The sequence below is a fragment of the Malania oleifera genome, chromosome 2 (assembly GCF_029873635.1).
Source record: "Malania oleifera isolate guangnan ecotype guangnan chromosome 2, ASM2987363v1, whole genome shotgun sequence".
Lineage (NCBI taxonomy): Eukaryota > Viridiplantae > Streptophyta > Magnoliopsida > Santalales > Ximeniaceae > Malania > Malania oleifera.
The window spans coordinates 98,905,026-98,927,710 of record NC_080418.1 but is presented as its reverse complement, the minus strand read 5'-3'; the positions used below and the strand labels follow the sequence as shown (position 1 = coordinate 98,927,710).

At 36.0% G+C, this 22,685-nt stretch overlaps 1 protein-coding gene across 3 annotated transcripts; it reads right to left on the bottom strand.

Annotated features, from left to right (window-relative positions):
* LOC131149524 (mitochondrial import inner membrane translocase subunit TIM50-like) lies at positions 1-18,795 on the bottom strand. Of its 3 annotated transcripts, none has more exons than XR_009135238.1 (11): positions 18,323-18,753; positions 17,707-17,795; positions 17,131-17,167; positions 2,924-2,985; positions 2,709-2,822; positions 2,348-2,452; positions 2,146-2,244; positions 1,538-1,694; positions 1,298-1,400; positions 275-385; positions 1-187 (listed from the first exon to the last, which is right to left on the bottom strand). XR_009135238.1 is itself a non-coding variant. In XM_058100047.1 (11 exons), the coding sequence occupies exons 1-10, from the start codon at positions 18,573-18,575 to the stop codon at positions 340-342; spliced, it is 1,065 nt and encodes a 354-aa protein (XP_057956030.1). In that variant the 5' UTR covers positions 18,576-18,795; the 3' UTR covers positions 1-187; positions 297-339. The 3 variants fall into 3 exon arrangements, 2 of the variants coding, with proteins under 2 accessions (XP_057956030.1, XP_057956029.1); XM_058100047.1 differs by having other exon boundaries at positions 297-385; positions 18,323-18,795; XM_058100046.1 differs by having other exon boundaries at positions 1-385; positions 18,323-18,786.
* Positions 18,796-22,685: the final 3,890 nt, after the last annotated feature.

Below are 22,685 nucleotides of genomic sequence, written 5' to 3'. Positions count from 1 at the left end.
AGAGCAAGAAAAGAGAGATGCTGTGCAAAGCAACAAATGGTAAGATACTGTTTCCTCTGAGGAATTTTTACAATGGAGAAGTAAACAGCAGTACAACTCAAATACAAACGTCAAAATTGTCATTCCCAAGGAGCCGAAAAATGCTTTGCAAAATAGATATATTCCCTCAAGATCCAAACCTCCTGACCTGTGATGTTAGGATAATGCAGTAAATCCACTGGATAAACAGAGTCGCAATCTACAGCTCTAAAACATATGCATTTATATTGCTTGCCTAATTATTTGTCATTTCTTACAAAAAATAAATCCTCATGTGCATTGGTCCTCATTTCTCCAGCATCATCGCCGCCAGAAAAAGCCATGCTGTTTTTGTTCTAGCATCCGCCTGAATAGTTAGTATGCCACATTAGAGGATATAAACAAAGTGTGGCCATTAAATTACTCCAAGGAAAGAAGCATCCACTTTTTTTGCAAATTTGTGTACTAATAATCCCATCCCGAGCACAATAGGTGGGCAAAAGCTGATCAAGTTCCCTTGTACAGTCCAACATACAAGAGTCAACTATTGGGCTCAATAAGTTGAACAAACTTTCAAACCATAGGATTTTAGGCCAGTGGATTTTTTTCCCCATATTTTCCAATAAACAACATTAAATTACTGGGCCTACCAGTTGTGCAAACTATCAAACAACAGAATTTTAAGACTCCCAGCAAATTATTTAGAATTTTCAGAAAACTGCCCAAACTAATTATGCCATCACCGTAACTTGGAACAACTACAATTCCATAATGATTTATAGACGTTCTTTATGTGGGTTATGAATGAACAAATATTAGAGTTCGCTCTTAAGATGTTAATAGTCTTGTGGCTCAGAAATCATTTTAACTCTCTGAATTTTTTTTTTTTTTTTTTGGGTGGTGGTGGGGTGAGGGGAGTGTGTGGAGAAGATGCACAAACACCACTTTGGGGTCATTTTCAATCGTTGGCAGATGCCATTCTTTAATGTTCAAAAAATAAATTTTACCATTTACCTAAAAGTGACCTGTTTTCAAGGACATTCCTGAAGAACAGTTTTTAATCATGGGATATATTTTCTTCAATCCAGAAAACAGAGAATAATCATCTGTCAAACGAGCCCAAGGTTCTATCTGTAAAAACCACTCATTTGGATCAAGATTCAAGAATAAAAATTTGTTTATATTTCCCTTCTTTCAGGAGGATAATATCCTCCCATCTTTTTTCTCTGCTTAACAGAATATTTCTTATACAAAATTCATAATATGGAGAATGATTTACCTCTGGTGCTCCTTTGTTCGCTCAATGAATTCAGTTGCTATATCGTGCCCTTTGTAGGATGACAAAACTGGCCTTATATCAGCTGGCCTGTTTCTAGCAACATCTGCATCAAACCAGGCAGGTTTACGAATATTCGCATTCAACGAAAACTATAACAATTAACTATAATTTGCACAAGCAGATTACACTAACTGAAAATAATATTAACAAAATTTTTAAATGATATAGCTTGATGCTTACATTCAAGAAATGGGATAAGATCTACTAGAGCTGTGTCATCTGCTTCAAGCTTCCAGGGCTTAATGGGAACACAATTCTCCGACTGAAGGCTAGATTCCAGTGCCTGACCACTCACATAAAGAATTCTTGAAGGATCTCTGTTTAGCTTTGAGAGGTCCTGCCCAAACAAAAAACAAAAATTATGGAACTGCACCAGTGACATGAAAGATAATGCACCTCTATATAATAATAGTAAAAAGATTAAACAATGGGAACGTTCCCAGACATAAATTTACCAAGGGAACATGTACGATTTATTGGCTTCTGTACAAAACTATCCATTCCCTTTGGTTTGCATTATTGTATTTTCATTCTGATAAAAGCTAAGTATTCATCCTCAAGCATCAATGTAACATGCTTAATACAGAACACTAAACTACCATCTGAAATCAAGAAACTTTAAAATCTACTGCAGCATAATTGAAAAGCTCTACCCGAAGACCAAGCATGATGGAAAAATGACAAAAGTGCTGTATTAAAGGCATACATTAGACATTTCTCCTAAGTTTTGAGAAACACTAAAAAAAAAAGCTGGAAAGCAAAGAAATGTAGCCGCAAGTTCCAATTACCCTATAATGCTTTCCATCTTGATATCTAGTTGCAGTTCTGGATAATCGGTATCTTATACATCCTTTTCCATCCAGCCTTTCAATTACAGGATCAACATACTGCACAAAAATAAAAGGGATAACATTATAAAAGGTTTATATATTCCTAAAATAAATAATAATGTATAAATAAAAACATCCCCCAAAAAAAAAATTATATTACCATACTCGGCTGGTCAGAGTATACAACAATCTCATAAAATTGAGCTAGGTGTTCCAAGAAAGCATCTACTCCAGGTCTTTTGAATGTCCGCCAACCTCTTTCCCGCTGCAGCACAAGAACACAGCAAAGAACAAATCAAAAAACTTCACAAACAACCATCCATTTAAAATGTAATGTCCCATTGACTATGAGCAATCAAGAACAACACAAAATGCCAAAATCCATCTCTTTAGTCTAAATAGATAAAAACAAAAGGCTTTTGCCTGTGTAATTATACATAATACCAACACCCCAAGCTCTTGTGATATTGAGACAAAAATGAGATAATAAAAACTGATTCCACATCAAATTAGAGAGTTACCTTCCAATCAGAATATACTAAAGTCTCGTTTAGATCCAGAACCAGTGTAAACACATGTTGCTCCAGAGGATGCAGATCTGGAAGTAGCTTCTCAGATGAAGGATCAGTGAAACCCTAGAATGACCAAAGGAAATTAAGAAGCACGCACACGCACACGCACACGCACACAAACATATATATAATGAAGCAGATTAACTTAGTAAAATAGTGATCACCCGAACTTGATCTTCAATTGACCTCCTTAGATCCAAGTACAGCTCAATGGCTTTAGCAGGCACTGAGATACAAAAGTAGAAAATAATTAAGCCTGTTGACATCTATAACAATAACAAAAAATAGAAATGAGAGGAAATGACAACACAAACATGGAAAAACACTGGCAGAGGTGGACTGGGAGTGGCAATCTGCCCCCAAACTCTTGAAAGTGCCTGTTGTGTGTTATTGTAAGTTTAAAAGCCTCCACTACTACTGCACATTGGGCCCACGTTCAAATTGTCTTCTACAAAAAGATTATAGCTAAGTTGAAAATATAATCAGTTCTTTTAAATGGGGGTATTTACACTTTGATCTTACATTTAATATTTAAACCCAAATCCCACCAAAACCTGAAAGACATGATTTGCTAGAAGTCTTTCACCACTTAGACCCTATAATTGGCTCCTCTACACCACATTGTCAGGAGAAACACATTCTAACGAGAATGAAAAATCAACACTTTTAAAATATATATATTTTTTCAATTTATTTTTCCAATTTTTAGTAATCTGTACATTCTATGCGATTTCTCCTTTGATGAATCCCTTCTAATTTATTTCTGTTTATTGTTACACAAGTTTTGCATCCATACACAGTACATATTCAAAGTTTTAAGCTAGGTTTTCCAATCAATGTCTTAAAACCCAAATCAATCCTTGACCCAGATAAGAGACTAGGCGGTGAAAATGATGGTTTGATCTTGGATATTATTTTACATATAACCTCTTTTTATAACAAATGAAAATTATTACGAAAGAGAACAGAAAAGATACAGCTTAGAAGACATGTCTGGAAAAGAAAAAAAAAAAAAGAAAAAAAAAACAAAACCAACCCTAAACCTAACCAAATTCTAAATAAGAAGACACATCTTCAAGCCCTTCCCATCATAATTGACAGACCTCTGTACATTCGCCAATTCATGCTAACCTTTCTTCTTTTTTCTTTTAGCACCATCCAAATGAACTTCATTACCTCCAGGGTCAACCAAGCTCAGATCCGTCTCATCCAATAACTTTTGAGCTTCTACATTCTTCACACTAACCTCCTCCACAGGGGTAGGTAGATTTCTGACCCTATATTGATCAATCCCAAACCCCCTCCTCAAATATAGAAACATCCTTCAAACCTTCCAGGGGAGGCAGAGGCACATAATAAATATCCCCGAGAAATTCAGAAGAATTGGAATTAAGACCAAATTGATTGTCGAATTTTTCCAGCAATAATCCACTATCAAAGGCAAACTCACTGTCATTGTCCAAAATGTGTCATCCCATTTGCTTTCCTTTTCAATCTAAAGACTGATTGAGAACAGTATTGAGATTCTTCAACAAAGAAATTCCCAGCAGAATCTCTTTAAAAAAAATTGGCAAACGTACTGGTTTGAGTTCAATTATTAAGCATCACTTCTTACCTGGTCCCTCTCACCCCTCTGATCGATGCCTACATACCATTATATCCTCAGCCTGGTTACATCCCTTTACACCTTTGCTACCCCGAGAACACCTCTGAGCATAATCCACTTCTCACCCTGCCCTTCAACAGGGAAGCTGCTGCTCGACAGGAGCTCTTCCACCCTTATCATTCCAGAAAGCTCTTTTACAAACCCAATGAGATAATAAGTATCCCCAGCTAACCTGCTACCCTTGTCTCCTTTCTCTTGTATAAGAGACGTGTTCCCACCATTAGAAGCCTGCAGGTTAGATCCTTGAACTTGAACTTCAAGACCCCCTCGCAAGCCCTTATTATACATCTAATTGGATCCATGGACAAACTTTAAAGCCTCTTGGACTCTAAAATTAGTGTAAGGAATTTGGGCTCACTCACTTAAATGGCCCAACTGATCTTCCTTCCTTTCCAGAACCTGGACCAGATCTAAACCCATTAGAGCCTTGTCTAGGGCGTGTTTACAGTATTGGACCAGATCTGAACCAATTACAGCCTGGTCTTGGCTTGTATATAATATTAGCCCAGTTTCAAACCCACTATCTGGAAGTCCCCGACAACCACCAAAAATCCAGGCCCACTCTATCCAACCTTCATAACCCTATCTTTCAGTTGAGGAAACCCTAGCTACCTCAGGCACCCTAGCATCCCTAACAAAAACCGTAGTGCCTCAGCAGCAGTCACCATTACCCCTGAATGCCAAGGATTAACAGCAAAAGATGTAGGTGCAGGTGTCACAATCTGCATCACATTCCCACAATGATCACAAAACTGCTTACTTCCTTCACAAACTTGTCCACAAACAAGCATTCCTCTAGACCCCCTCACTGACCTCACCTTTGCCATAATCATTTGACTTCGTTTGAAATTCCTTAGCCAACAGATCAAATTCTCAAATAAACCCTTGCCACCCCTCTCCTTTAGCCCCACCAAGAACAAACTTAGAAAAATTTTCCCCTTCCATCCCAACCTTATCTCCAAGAACTTCCCCCATCTTCGTCAAACAAATAGAAAGCTTCCCAACCCTCATGCTTTGAAAACCTCTTATCAATCCTCTAAACACCAATTACATCCCCTCTAGAAACAAATTGACAACGAAGAAAACCTAAGCCATCAATTTCGCTTAAGGTATGCTTGAGCACGAATAGAAACTCACTCTTACCCACTCTATCTAGTCTCAAATCAAAGGCTTTCCCTTCTCATCTCAAAAGTTTTTCCCTCCGATCTTCTGCAATCTCCTTCCACTGTGGTCTACAAATCAGTATAGCAATAGTCTCCAAGGGTAGAGAGAAGGGAAGGAAAGTTTTCACGAGATGACATTAGGAAGGGTTTTCATAAGCTTCTTCTAGTCAATATTTATGATTTACCATAAGTGATTTACTCAAATCACTATTTATTTTTAAAAGTATAATGTATATGTTATTGAACATTTTATAGACGCTTTTGTACATTATAAAAATTTGTTTATTTTTTTTGTCCACATATATATAGCTAATTTGTTGTTTTCAATAAGTATCTAAATGTAAATTCGGATTTGTATCAATTTTATGCATGTTACATAGGTTTTTATATAGTATTAATATATTTATGTATGGTTTAATTGTAAGAGAACCTAAGGAGTTGTTTGGTATTATTTTTGTTATCTGGTTTATGTTTTCATTGAAGTCCAGTTAAGAAGCAAGTGACCAAAACGCATTTATCTACTTTTAGCTAGTTTTATAATTTCTGTTGTTAATTTTTTAGGTTATGACAAAAATTAAAAATGATTTTCAATTGTTATGGAAACTTGCTGTCACAATACCCGACAGAATTCTGAAAGACTCAAAGTTAATTTGGGCTATTGGAATATGATTTACTGATGCCAAATTCAGTTTTTGAAGTTGTTAATGAAGTTTTTGTCCCAAATTTGAGCCCAACTTTTTGAAGGTTTCAGAGCTGGAAAATATGCAGTCGCCTATGAATTTCAAGTTGGAAAAAAAGATCTTTCCAGAAAATTAAAATTCATATTAATTGGAATTATCTACTAGAAGCTGTGGTCATTTGAGTAAGTGTATAGTCAGCCAGTTTAAGTCCCCCCATGAGTCTATTTGTATTCCCATCATATTTAGGATAGTACTTTTGAGTCTTTTCCAGACAAAGTCAGTTACTACTACTGAAAACATAAGAGAGACATTCATGATTTTGAAATAGATGAGATGAGAAAGCAAATCCAAGAACTCCAGCTATGTGTTGAACATTATGGGAATCATGTTGGTGATGAAAATGGTTCCAACAATGAGGGTGGTGATCTAATCCTCTCTCTCATGCTCTGGACCTTGATTCGAGCAATGCCTCTTCTCACCGCTGCAGACAAAGGAATCAAAGGTTTCCTAGAGATTCTGATGTGGAAGTGGATATTTCAGAATTTAAAGGACGAATGCGACCTGATGAGTTCATTCATTGGCTTCGAACTGTTGAGAGGGTCTTTGATTTCAAAGACTACTTGAATGAATGCAAAGTGATGCTAGTTGAGGTAAAACTCATAATATATATGCTTCTCTTTGGCAAGAAAATCTCAAGATGTAAAGAGATCATAAAGGAGATTCTTGCTAGAACACCATAAGCAAGAACAAACAATAGCTCACTATTTAGGTGGGTTTAAAGAGGAGAACAGTTTATAACCCTATTGGACTTCTAACAGTGTAAGAAAACTTGCACTAAAAGAAGAGAAAACAACAAACTAGAGTTTGAAGGATGGTTTCATGTTTGGAATCAAGACCGGGGGAATGCATCCAGTTCAAAGCCTAATACAGCAACAAAATCCTCTTTTCTAAAGCACCAAAAAAGAATAATGTTGGAGCTGTTTCTAAATCAGCTAGATCATCAAATGCTAGCTCAAAGAAATGCTTTAAGTGTCCAAGTCACAAAATCTTCTCTATTATAGACAAAAAGATGGAAGATGAAGATGGCTCGCCAATTTACTCAGATAAGGAAGCAGTAACATATATTAACTGAGGAGACTTGCTTCTCATTCAAGGAGTTTGGAGTGTTGTCTGAAAAAGATGAAGATTGGCTTCGGTGCAACATCATACCACATGTAATTCTACTGGGAAGATTTTGATGTTATTATTGGTAGTGGAGCATGTACTATTGTTTTGTCTACAACAAATGGTACACAAGCTGCAGCTTAAAAGGTGAAACATCCTCATCCTTACAAATTGAGGTTGCTGGATAAAGATATCAAGTAAAGGTAACCAGAAGGTGTCTTTTTTCATTTTCAAGTTTCAACCAGTAAGAATTACAATGATCAGATTCTGGGCAATGTCATACATATGGATGCATGTTATCTGTTGCTTGGCCGTCCATGGCAGTATGATAGGAGAGTTTATCATGATGGTTGCAAAAAAACTTATTATGTTGTGAAATATGATAGAAGAATCCACAGCCGATCATGTCCTTAAAAGTCTCACGTTGCTTTTTACCACATCATTTTAAACGAAGTTTTACCATAAGATAATTTGGAACATATATGAAATTAATTCAATTGAGTAAAGATTGTCCTTGGTCCTTCTAAACCTGAGATCAATTCCAAACCTTGGGAAGATTCTGAAATTAATTTGATTAATTATTCTGGATATAAAAATTTTGGGTGATTTCCAGAAGGCATATGTTTGTGTTATTGAAGAAAATACATAAATAAATGAGTTGCCACCTAAAGCGCAACCTTTACTTGATGAGATTAATAATGTTTTCCTAAATAACTTATTTTGAATTAGAAGTGTTTTTAGGTAGTTTAGAGATGGCATATGCACCTGTTTTGAAGAAAATGAAAACAGCAAGCAAGCAGCCACCTGAAGCGCTACCATTAACTTAATGAATTTAACGATGTTATTCTCCATCTGCGTTGCCGTTGATTTCATTCCTAGTTCTACGCTTCCAAACAAGGCAGCCAATGAATCCAAAAGAAGATGAATTGCAGAGGCGTGTAGAGGAGCTTACAGCAAAGGGCTTGGTGAGAGAAAGTAAAAGTCCTTGTATCTGATAAGTGATAACTCTTCTTGTACCCAAAAAGGATGGACCCTCTTAAACATTGATAGCAGCAAAACAAACAAGATTTCTATTGGTTATCGCTTTCCTATTCCTCGCCTCAATGATTAAATCAGCACGGTGCTACGACTTTGTCAAAGATTGATCTGAGAAATGGTTATCATCAAATGCAAATGAGGCTGGGATATGAATGCAAGACAGCCTTCAAAATAAGGGACGGTCTCTATGAATGGATGCTTATGCAATTTGGCCTTTCTAATCCCCTGGTACTTTCATGCAATTGAATAGTGATGTGTTTAAACCATTTATTGTCATATTTTTTGTTGTTCATTTTGATGACATTCCTATGCTCAACATAGGCAAGAATGAGCATCTCGATCATTTTCAGCAATGTTTCAGACCTTGACATCAAAAGTTGTATGCCAACATAAAGAAGTGACAATTCCTCACAACCTGGTTTTTCTACACTATGTCGTTTCCAAAGAAAGAGAAAAGATGAATCCTAGCAAAATTGAAGCAATTCTGAACTGGCTTACTCCACATCTCTCTATGACATTTGGAGTTTTCATGGCCTTCTTTTATCACCATTTTATAAAGGTGTTCAGCTCCATTATTGCTCCAAACAATTTCAACTAGACAAATAAAGCTGACAAGAGTTTTGAACTCACTAAGAAGAAATACACCGTCCTTTCTCTACCTAACTTCAATCAAGTCCTTGAAGTTGAATGTGATGTTTCTAAGGTGGGAATCAGTGCTATCCATAGCCAAGGAGGTAAATCTATTATTTTTTATGGTGAAAAGCTTAGGGGCCGTTTAGTTGTGGAAAAAATCTTCCGTTTGCCAATTTTTAATTTTCCAGAGAATTATAAAAAATTTAGCTTATTTTTAAATTTTTCAAAATTTGAATTTAAAAAGTACAATATAAAGAGTTTGTTCAAATGAGCAAAACAATTTTTCATTTTTTATGTCTAGATTTCAAAATAAATCACAAAAAAAGGAAAAAGGCAACCTGTTTTCTAATTTTCCAAATTTTGTAAAAGATAACACTTGAAATCATGGATTTTGGGGCTTGATTTGGATTTGTTTTGGATTTAGAAAAAAACTCTATGCATAATCCACACAAAAATTAAAGTAAAATCCAAATCTCATGCTTCCATCTGCAAAGTCAGAGTTAGAAATATAAAAAAATAATGAAAAGACTAGCCATATAAAATAGCTAGAAAAGAAAGAAGGTTGAAGTTGGAAAATATATAACATAAATATCACATTACTAATATTATCAAAATAAAATATTTTCCTAACAAGTTATTATTTTCAATTTGTTAATTAATGCATCTCTTGTGAGTATTTAAAGAATAGTAAATTTGGTATCATTGTCATCCTCATTATAATTTTTCCCCCCTCCCACCACATGGTATATTGAGAATAATTTATGAAAGAGGGGAAAAAACTAAGAAGAAAAAGTAAAAAATAAAATAATTTTTTTGGTGTAACAATCCTGTAGCAGTTACGTAACGGCCATAGAAGCCTTTACATAATGGTCGCGGTCCGTAACGGCCGCTATAGCCGTGATTTTTCTTCCCACCGATTTTGTGGTGTGCAACGGTATCGGTAGCCCAAAAAACCGTTACGTACGGTCGTGGCTGTTATTTAAAACCATGAATCACATACACCAGAGAATGCTACGTTAAGCGAGGGATAATTGCATGAGAGGAGTCTGCAGGTCTAAGGACAAATCGTCGACAGATTGGGCCCTAACTATTTGATGATTTCAGGCAGAATGCAAAGGGTGTTTTTCAGCACCAAACCGTCTACGGTTTCAGTTGGCACAGATCACATAAATTCAAATCAGGGGATAGTAGATTGGGCTAATCGGAGGAATTTCCTTCAGGAATTGCTACAAGGTTTGTTTAGATATGATCTAAGGTTCCTGTACATTTAGGGTTCGCATATAATCATTGATTTGTAACACGAATTATAGATCAAGTTCGATGTGAACAAGCTCGGTGGAACCGATAATTTCGAGCTTTGGCAACAAAGAGTAAAGGACCTCCTAGTGCAACAAGGAATGGTAAAGGCTTTGTACGGAAAGAAGCCAGACGACATGAATGATGTGAGTTGAAAGGAGCCTAAAGTAAAGGTTGTGTTCACTATCCAGCATTGTCCGGCCGATGACGTTTATGTACAACGTCATGGATGAGAAATCGCCGGCTACAATTTGGTTGAACCTTGAAAGCCAGTACAAATCCAAGTCGCTTAAGATGGCAGAGGGTTCGGACCTTTCTCAGCACATCAACACTTTCAATCAGATCATTAGTGATCTGAAGTGCGTTGATGTGAAGTTCGAGGAAGAGGATAAGGCATTGATGCTACTGAATTCCCTACCGACGTCTCTTACATGCAAAAACCTAATTACGACGCTAACTTGAGGAAAAGAAACCCTAGAGTTGGAGGACATCACGAGTGCGTTGCTGAGGTTCTACCAAAGGAAGAAGGCTAGCAACAAGGGTTCACATGCTGAAGAGACGTGGCAAAGTTGAATCAAGATCATGGGAGGAGCAGCTTCCAGGGTGGATCGAGCAGCCATAGGACTCAATCCAAGTCTAGGAAGAAGAAGGGCGTGCGGTGTTTTAAGTGCGGGAAAAGAGGGCACATAAAACCCCAGTGTCCAAAGAGGAGGAAGGGAGTTGCTGAAAGTAAGGAAGGTCCGTCAACAACGGCGAATGTAGTTGAAGAGAGACTTTAGGAGCAGTGAATGTAATATGCTCTCGATTTCATCAGGGTCGGATGAGTTTGCAGATTCTTGAATTTTGGACTCTGTATGTTCATATCATATGACGCCCAATAAGGACTGGTTCACTATGTACAGACTGGTCAGTTCTAGTTCCGTTTTGATGGGGAACGATGCTGCGTGCAAAATGATCGGGATAGGGATTATCAAAATCAAGATGTACGATGGTGTGGTGAGAACATTGTGTGATGTGAGGCACATACTATCAAGGAAGAATCTGGTTTTGTTAGGCACCTTGGATTGTAACGGGTTCAGTTACAAGTCCGAAAGTGGGGTAATCAAGGTAAGCAAGGGAATTCTGACCGTGATGAAGGGGAAGAGACTGTCAGGTAATATTTACACACTGCTGGGTACCATGGTTGTAGGTGGAGCCGCAGCCATAGAGTTTGAGTCTGACAGTACTTTTCTGTGGCATATGCGTCTAAAGCATATGCGAGCGTGAGATGAAGGAACTTCACAAGAGAAATCTTTTAAAGGGGGTAAAATCATGCAAGCTGGATGTAAGTACTGTGTTCTTAAGAAGAAGAACCGAGTTCAACTCATGACAGTCATGCACAAGACGGAGGGAGTACTGGACTACATTCATTTGTATGTTTGGGGACCGCTGAGATTGGCACCATAAGGGGGACATGTGTATTTCGTGAGTTTTATCGACGTTTACTCACAAAAGGTCTGGGTTTACTTCATGCGTACAAGTTAGAAACGTTTGCCAGGTTCAAAGTGTGAAAAGCTGAAGTAGAAAACCGATCGGGAGAAAGATAAAATTCCTCATAACAGACAATAGGACTGAGTGCACAAACTCAGGATTCAGAGAGTTCTACAAGCAGCAAGGCATAAGGAGGCATTTTATTGTGCGCCGGACACCACAGCAAAATGGTGTGACAGCGAGGATGAACCAAACCCTGGCTAAAAAGGCACGATGTCTCAAGTTGCAGGCTGGGCTCACCATGAATTTCTAAGCTGAGGCAGTTAATATGGCGTGTTTCTTGGTAAACAGGTCACCTAGGGCATCACAGAATGGGAAAGTTGCTGAGGAGGTGTGGACAAGAGAAAAGGTAAACTACTCTGAACTCAGAATATTTGGGTGTTCGGCCTATGTGCACATTCCTAGTAAAAAGAGATCTAAGTTTGAGGCGAAGTCTAGACAGTGCATCTTTTTGGGATATCAAAAGGGCGTAAAAGGGTTCAAACTGTGGGATCCAGTCGCAAATAAGGTGGTGATCAATAAGGACATGGTTTTCGATAAGAAAGCCACGTTGCAGCATATTCAGGAAGAAACAGAGAAACAGGAGCCAAAAAATCGCAGCAGCAATGAGCGTGCGATTCAAATGGAGTTAAAGACTCAGGGCAAACATGCAAGTAGTCCTAGCCTAAAAGATCAGCCAACGGTGCAAGTGGAGTTAGAAATTCAGGGTGGAGATGACACAAGGAGTTCTAACTCGGATGACCAGCAGTCACGTCGTAGCATAGCTGTAGACAGACCAAGACACATCGTTAGGCCACCCCCTAGTTACGGTTTTGACGATTTGGTGTCTTATGCGTTTGTCACTAGCAGCAGGGAACCTACTACCTATTAGGAGCTCACGCACAGTCAGAAGAAGGGTAGCTGGATAGGCACTATGGTGGAGGAAATGCAGTCATTGCATAAGAACTTGACATGAGACTTGGTGGAGCTTCCAGTTAGGAAACGGACGACTGGATGCAAGTAGGTATACAAGAAGAAGGAAACAATTTCAGAAAAGGAAAGAGAGAAGTACAAGGCTCGCTTGGTGCGGAGGAAGGGAGTAGATTATGATGAAATCTTCTCCCCTGTGGTTAGACACACTTCCATCAGGGTAATGTTGGGACTGGTGACGCAACATGGCCTGCATCTGGAGCAGATGGACGTAAAGACGGCATTCCTCCATGGCATTCCTCCATGGTGACCTAGAGGAGCTGCTTTACATGACAAAGCCAGAAGGGTTTAGCCAGCCTGGACAGGAGCACTTAGTCAGCAAACTGAAGAAGCTACCGTACGAGTTAAAGCAGTCTCCGACGCAATGGTACAAGACGTTTGGCGCCTATATGACCCATATCGCCTATAGGAGGTGTGAGTACGATTGTTGCGTCTATGTAAGGAAATTTGTGGACGGATCTCTTATATTTTTGTTGTTATACGTTGATGATATGTTGATTGCTGCTAAAGACATGACCGAGGTAAATCGGTCGAAGACTCTATTAGAAAAAGAATTCGACATGAAAGACTTGAGTGCAAACAAAAGGATACTTGGCATGGCGATTCGTAGGTACAAAACTGCAGTGAGACTATGGTTATCTAAGGACGACCATATGGAGAAGGTGTTGAAGAAGTTTAGCAAGACTAATGCTACGCCAGTGAGCATGCCTTTGGCAAGTCATTTCAACTTATCTAACGTCCAATGCCCAATGACGGTCAATGAGGTTCGTGATATGTCGAGAGTCCCCTATACTAGCGTAGTGGGGTGTCTGATTTATGCCATGATGTGTACGAAGCCAAACCTGGCACATGCTATCAGCGTGGTGAGCAAGTTCTTCTCGAATCTAGGTCGACAACACTGCGATGCTATGAAATAGATTCTCGGATACTTGAGGGGTACAACCGGATATGGTATAAAGTTCACAACAAAGTGATCTATCAGTAGTAGGGTATATGGATGTTGGTTACGCAGGAGACCTAGATGACAGAAGGTCTACCACAGGGTACATATTTACCCTTGTGGGAGGACCTATTTGTTGGAGGTTTATGGTGCAATCGCTCGTAACATTGTCTACTACTGAGTCAAAGTACATAGCAGTGGCTGAGGCTACCAAAGAAGCGTTGTGGCTTACGAGGTTGGTCAGAGAGTTGGGTGTCCAGCAAAGTGGAGTTCGGCTGCAATATGACAATCAGAGTGTCATTTACTTTGCGAAAAATCAAGTGTACCATGCGAGGACGAAGCACATTGATGTGCGGTATCACAAGGCCAAGGAATTGATTGCTTCAGGGGAACTTCTTGAGAAGGTTCATACGTCTGACAATGCGACTGATATGCTGACAAAACCAGTCACAACGGACAAGTTCAAGCATTGCTTGGACTTGATCAACGTCTCCACGTGCTAGACGGGAGACGGACCCAAATCTACTATCCCAAAATGGAGCAGCGGTTATGCTTTCAGATTTCCAAGGTGGTGAATATTCGTCAAGGTGGAGATTGTTGGGGATGTGGCTCATATTCAGAACGGATCACATACACCGAAGAAGGCTACATGAAGCAAGGGGTAATTGCATGAGAGGAGTCTACAAGTCTGAGGGCAAACCATCAACGAATTGGGCCCTAACCGTCGATGGTTACAGGTAGAATGCAGAGGATGTTTTTCTCACCACCAAATAGTCAACGGTTTCAGTCGGCGCAGATCACATAAATTCAACTCAGGGGATTGTAGATTGGGCTAATTGGAGGGATTTACTCCAGGGACTGCTATAAGGATTGTTTAGATAGGATCTAAGGTTCCTGTACGTTTAAGGTTCGCATATAATCATTTATTTGTAACGCTATTATAAGCTTTGACATTGTTTATAGTGAAAAAGAGGTTGATGCTCCCGTGGACATAGGCAAATTTCTGAACCACATAAATTTTGCGTTTTTGCTTGTATTTTTTATTCTTCTCATTACTGAGTGTTTGCTTCTTGAGTATATTTCATCATCGAGTGATTGCACTGGTGTTTGTTGATTGATTTGTGTGTGATTGTGTGCTTCCATTGTGCATATCCGAGAATGAAGAACAACAATATCTATCAATTAAAAAAATGACACCCAAAGTATAAGACAAAGAATTAATATTATTCATATTAAAAAAATTAAAATTCAGCTTGCCTATGCAAAAATAAATAAATAAATAAATTGACTTTTAAAATAATCAAAGGTTCACATGGAATACATGTGCTATAAAAATTAAATAACTACTAAGTTTCAATTAAAATACAAATATTTTTTTTTTTCTTTTTGTAATTTTTTGACATTTTCAAAATACCTTGCATATGTTCATGCAACAACCTATTATGCATATACAACTTTCCACAACATTACTTCGAAGTACTTATTCAAATATTTTAATATATTTATACATTGTTATACAATGATTTAATATTAAATTTATTAATTTTTTTTAAGTTGCTAAGAATATTTATACCACATGACTTTTCTCCTTTATAGTTTTAGTTTTAAGAACGAGTCAGTAAGAATTTATAAATACTAAATTTATTCTTTTGTTTAAAATGCATATGAGCTAACATTAACACATAACTATATTGCAAGGATATAAAAATAAAAAATAAAAATTTTCTATAAGGATATCATGTCTATGACTTTGTTATATCCATAACAAGACACTGATACTTCTATTTGCATGCATTTGACACTTCATTGACATATTTACAATTTTGTCCAATGCTTCTTGGACACTCCTTCAACACATGTTTTCAATATATTTTAAACATATGATTATGTATAATGTATTATAAATTATGACTCCATTTTACTTTGTTCATAAAATATGATCATTACAAAAGAAAATTACAACAACTATGAGTTTTATGAAAAATAAATAAATCATTGAAATTTTCAATGGAAGAATTCATATATCCAAAACTTCTAAAAAAGTAAAAAGAACAAAGAAGATGCATTTGCACTTTATTAGATTTTTATGTGGTGTCATATGGAGATTGGTTTTTACTATTTATCATTTTAAATATGATATTGTACAATTTTATTTAAGATGTCTTTATTCATACACTATATTTTAAGGTTTGTTGCGTCATTGTGTCTGTTTTTGTGATAACATTGTCATATGTTACTATCCGTACCCATATTTTATAATTGCAAGAAAAATATTATATATATATATATATATGTATGTATACATATGTGTGTGGACGAATATGACTATGATTTTTTTTATACAAGGGGTTAAAGTGGAGTTAAAAAGTTAGACAACTCTAATTTTTATTTGCATTTTTGGGACTTCCATAGAATTTTATGTGTCATACAACCAGAAAAAGCTGTGGATAGATTGTTTCATTTTTGGATTTGAGATAAATAGGTTCAAGAAAAGACCAGAAAATTTGTGCATAGCAAGCATACAAACATACACACGCACACACAGAGACCCAACGCACTAAAAAACTATATATAGAATTGATTGCTTAATAGCTACTAACTGCCGCTAGACTTTGTTTTACATTATGATAAATAGTGCCCCTCTCCTCTGAATGCTTCAATGGTTTGACTACCCTTGCCAACACAGAACTAGATTCATGTGTGCTTTTTTTTTAGTACAGTAGCTGGGTCATCATGGCCAACCCGCCAGATCAGGCCTTGTCATGGAATTTGGCTAGGTTGACAGCAGTTTCTCAAACTCTGTGACAAGGTCCAGTTCAATCAGATCAAACAGATCAGCCCACAAGTTTCAAATCGGTGCACACAAAAGCTTTTATTTTCTAACATGTTTTGGTTTCTTTTGCCCAATTACCTATGTTTAAACTCCTGTAATCTTTTATAGAACTTTTCCTCCTTTTATTCAAGAAACATTGTTTCAGGTACACTGTTCTATATCTTGTTGTTCTGCCCCATTTTTCCTGTTATTTTGATAAACACTATTTGTTTCATTACTTTGCTTATGTCTTGACTATTGTAATTTTCAACTATTAGATCAACGGCTTCATAAAATCAGAATTCCAAAAACTGTTGCAAAAGAAAAGTAAAGCTAGTGAAATGAAAAAAATAAAAACTATCACTACAGACATATTTAGGACTATTTTGACCATCTATAATATATTCATAATTTCAGTATGAACCCACAATAAAAACAATTGAAGAAAAAATAATTATGAACATTGTTTCTGAGGCTCACCGTTCATTGAGGCTGAGTAAAGCAAAGCCTGGAATTTCTGCAACAAGATATGGACAAATATTACTCCTTATGTAAGTTTCAGGATTGTCAATAACAAACATTAAGTGTAAACAATTCTAAGTGTTGAGACTAAAAAGCACTTGTATTTTAGGAATGAGGGTTGTGCATAATTTGATAGAGTTTTATAATTTTAAGCAAGATTGCAGAGACTGCATAAATCTTTCAGAAAAAGATGATTACTGATTTAAAAGAAGCAGATTGTGGTCAATAATTAAATTAGCAAGCTCCAAGTTTCAGCATTTCTGCTGGATCAGTTTACAAATGTCCCATTGTCTTCATGCTCAAAAGGCATCTCCTAACATTTATCATTTCATACTGATTCAACTGAACCACCAATTACTTGCAGAGAACATAGCCCAAGATGCATACCAATTGTCATGCACATAGATAATAACCATTAGTTTACACTATCAGAAGAAGCATAGTTCAAAATTACAATTATAATACGAACAATGAACAAGAAAAAGTGCGTAATAATGGATGGAAATCGGATAAATTCAATAAATTAACAAGTACATCAAGAGCAGATGCATTGTCTCCAACTGTGTAGTTTGTGGAGGCTCTGAAAGCCTTTGTCTTCTCATCCACTTCGTCCAAAGTGTATGCTGCAAGATAGAGCTAACAGTTAATTGCATATAAGATAAAAAGATATAATAAATTGTCTCCAACTGAAGAAGCATGATAAATCTACATTTACCCTGTTGTTGGGAACATGGAATTTATGAATTTGGATTTGTATAAATTTGAATAAAATATAGTACAAAATTTTATTGACTTTCTTTCAAATCCACATGAATTCAAATCCATACCCCAAATTCAAGCTCTCAAACACTACATTAGGCTTTGCCAAAAAAACTGAGTAAGCATAACATGATTTTAAAAAATAATCTGAAAAAACAATAATTTCCAGGACCTGTTCTTTCGCTTTACCAAATCACAAAAGTATGGGATAAATATTAAGCTAGCTACATACACTCTGTTTCCGACAGAAATACAGCAATGTCCTATATGATTCCAAGGAACCCAGAGCATAAAATAAAGATTCATAAATTTATTTCCATGCAACAATCAAGACCAAACAAACATCCCCAATAAAAATATCACTTGAAACAAAGGGAAAACAAAGACGAACCGTAGGTGGCGTAACCTGCAGCGACCGCAGTTCCAGTGAGGGTACCAAAAAGAACGAACTTTAGAAGATTGGATGGTTTTTTGGTCGCTGGATCAGGCGAAGGAGTGGAGGGTCCATTATCAGCGAGAAGAGAGGCAGAAGATGAGAGGATGGATGCGTCCTTCGCGTTGTCTGCTGAGATGTTTGAGGAGAAAGGTCGTTGTTTGTTCTTGCAAAAGTAGGAAAATTTACGAGAACGAATTATTCGAAGCATGATCGATGGTCTTCCAAGAAGAGAAGTAGGGTTTTGCAGAGGCTTTGCCGGTTCGATAGGAGAGTAGAGGTAGCGCTCATGGGGTTGGCATCCAGTACGGTGGGGGATCCGACTGCTCTTTTAAGTTTTAAGGAACTAACCAATTGCATCTGATCTCTCTCTTTTTTTTTCTTTTTCTTTTTTTTCCCTCCTTCTTCTATATGGGATTTGAAGGAGAAATTATATGCTGAAGACCAAATGGTCATGGTCAAATTCAGTTAATTAACTGAATTAATTAAAATTTTCAGTTAATGGTTTTTGTTAACTAAATCCATCAAATAAAAGGAGCTCGGCTCGAACCACACCTGACCGAATTACCTTTTCAAGTAATTCAATTAATCAAAATAATTTAAAATTAATTATTAAAAACAGAATATAATTGTAAATGTTTTGCCAAACTTATATATTTTCTTTTATTATTAAAAAAAAAAAAGTACCAAAGCGTGGGATGTGACCCATACAGACAAACAGTATGCATCAAAAAGAAAAAAGATGCACACAAATTTCCCACAAAATCAACCAAAATAATATATATTAATGTTATTGTCTCCCCATCACATTCAAAACAGAAGACTCAAAATCAGTTTCTTCAATGATACTGACATCTCTATTTCTTCTATTCATGGTGATATAAAATCAAACAATAGCCTACTTTGACAGGCAATGAAATTCCAGGAAGGTCTCAAATTGGGGACAACGCATTACTGTTGCTGCGTCCTATTTATTCAACAATGTGGTTTGATTATCCTCTGAAATGCAAATGCAAGTGCAAATTTTTTTAACATATCATATATATATTGTACTAATTTATATTTAAATGTTAATTAATTATTAAATCGGTTAATTCGGTTAACCGAATTAAAATTTCTCTTAACCAAACCGATAACCGATTAACGGAAGTTTGGTTAGATCGTAACCGAACCGAACCGACCATGTTTCTTAACTGAACTAAACGAACCGAAATTGGTCGGTTAATTCGGGCTTCCTCGAATTATGCTCACCCCTATTTGCTATGAACATGACATCCATCATCCATGCACCCATTTCTCTTATGTTTTGTCAACTAGGTAAATTCACTTTTACAATCACCTTAAAAAGTATGTATTTCTAAAAAATTATAATTATTTGTATCAATTTATAATTTTCAAATACTTTTCCATTTCAATATATATTATCAGCATTTATTAAATTCAACATTTAAAAAAAAAGAAAAAGCATTTCTTCGTAAGTAATTCTAAACGATCTCTAAATAGTATTTGTTTACTCTTAAATAAGTTCTTATTTCAAAAATTACTTTTTCAAATGACTTTTTTAAGAAAATAATTTTTTAAAAAAATTATAAAATGAGTATTTATTTTTAAAAAAGTATTTGTAATAAATAATCTCAAACTACTTTCAAATAAGTACATTTTCATATAAGTGTTTTTCTAGCAAAGTACTTTTTTTATAAATAGTTTCAAATGATCCCTTAGTACATTTACTGTAACGACCCATAAAATACTGATATTTAAATATTAAAGAGAGAGGAAAATGGAAACAGGAGGGTTTTGTCGACGAGTGCATAAGGAAATTCGTCGACGAATACAGGGTTTCGTCAACGAGAAAATATCGAGAGACAGATATGGGCTGCTCTGAATTTCGTCGATGAATACAGGGTTTCATCGACGAATTTAACGAAGGACTCATTGATTAGGTGACGTGTCTCGTTGACAAATCTGGCAGTATAAATAAAAAAACTCGGATTTTTTACCCATTTTGAGTGCTCTTCTCTCTCTCTCTCTCTCTCTCTCTCTCTCTCTCTCTACGTCTCTTTCTCACTTCTCTCTTCGTTTTCGAGCCTGTTTCTTATCGGATCGAAGATCTGAGGCTGCCACGACGCTCCTGGCGAAATTCTCTGCAAGTTTGCCGGAGCTGATTGTTGGAAAAGTCGGTTTGGATTTCGTTCCAATCTTAGGGTAATACATTTTATTCAGTAGTTGTCTTTCCCTCAGTTATGAGAAATATTGTAGGTAAGAAAATACTGATATTTTGTTCTGGGGGATTGTGTTTTCAGGATGTTGAGTTAGGAACCCTGCGAGTATAGAGTCAGAATTTTATAAGGGTTTTTCAAAATTAAGGTAAGGGAAATATGCTATGCTAAGAGTTTCATAATACTATCAGAGATTTTATAGACATAGATTTATACTAGTTTATTATATAGTATTTACAAAATATGAATTTAAATGCTTGTGTGGCCTGAGTAGATTTTCACGTGATGAAAAATTTATACAACTTTTATAATGTATCATATTATACTAAATGCACAGAGATTATACAGAGAAATTTACATGCATATATAGCTTTTATACGAATAGTTTCATGATACAGATATATATATATATATATATATATATATATACAGTTTTACTCATATTAGTATATATATTACAGTTTTATATAGAACAGTATGTACAGTGTTATAGCATGCCATATTTTTCCTATTACCATAACATACAGAGTATATAAACAGAATATACAAATAGATATACAGAGGTAGCATCAAGATGCTACAGATACAATATACAGAGATTACAGTATTTACAGTACATAAAGATAACATTATGGTAATTTTGGGGAACATGATGAAAACAGTAAAAGAGTATTTATGTATATATGTATATAGTATCAGATCCCTGTGGAAAGATTACATACAGATACGGTTATAGAGCATGGTACCGTTGCTATATATAGATAGAGTGCAACCACATATTTCAGATAATATGTGGGTACCATTTAACCGTGCTCGGAGTGGATGCAGCTCCCCAGTACGCTGGGTTGAGGGGGTCGGTTAGACGTGGTAGCAGCCAGTCCCGCGCTTAGGAGTGGATGCAGTTTGACCGGGCTGAGGTACTGTAGAGTATAATGATTTACCTAGAGGGCCGACCAGGTTAAGTCCCGCCTACGGGCCGCACAACCCTATCATGAGGGGTCAAATCATGAAGTACAGAGTCCCAGGGATAAAACACAGTTATGTATACATATACAATTTTACAGTATATGATAAGTATAGTATGGTATTATCAGTATGAAAAGTAGAAAATACAGACAATACAATATATTTTAAATTGTGAAAGAAAGATATGCTTTATAGATTATTCATTTCATTACAGTTCAGTTACTATTTAAAAGTACTTTTAACTTAGTTGTCACACACTAGTAATAGCATATTTCCACTTACTGAGCGTCAACTCACCCCATTGATTTAACATTTTTCAGGTGAGTCAGTTAGGCGAGCAGATCAGGCTTGCGGATAGAGAAAGTATTGATTACCTTGGTTATAGGGTAAGTTTTTAATAGAGTTATGTATATATTTGGGTAGATGATGCTGGAAGGGTTAGTCTTGTATGGCTATGGTGAATATACACTGGATTTTGGTATTGTATAGTATATATATGTGAATGGTTGAATGATTTGTGTTTCCGCTGCTTAGGTATGGATATATATACATATTAAAAAAAAATGGATAGAATTTTGAGGATGTTACATTTACCATTCCTTTATTTGTAGATTTTTGTATCAAAGTAAATTAAGTTTTCTTGACTTATATTTACTCTATGTTTGGTGCGTAAAAGTAAAATAAAATCAAATTTATTACTTAATTTCATCATGCTTTTCATTCAAATTTTTATTTCACTCTTTTCTATCTCATTCTATTTCACAAAACAAAGGTGATGTAATGCATGAGAGCAAAATAAAATTGACCAAGAAAGAAAGTTTTAATCCATTTACATGGTATAAGTCTAGCAAGTCATCTCTCATTAACCAATATTGGTTAAGTAACAACAATAGCCAAAATAAATAAATAAATAGGATTGGACAACTTTTTCATTTATATTTTTTTATGTTACTCATTTTGCTAAGGATATTTTAGTTTCTAAATAATTAGCATTTTTTTTTTTACAAATAGCAATACAAACAAGAGATAATTTAAAGAATTCGAATTCTGAAATTTTATAAAATTCAGAGCTAGTTAAAAAATCTTTTAACTTTATTGCTTCTACCATAAGAAGCATGGAAAACATAGGTTTACTA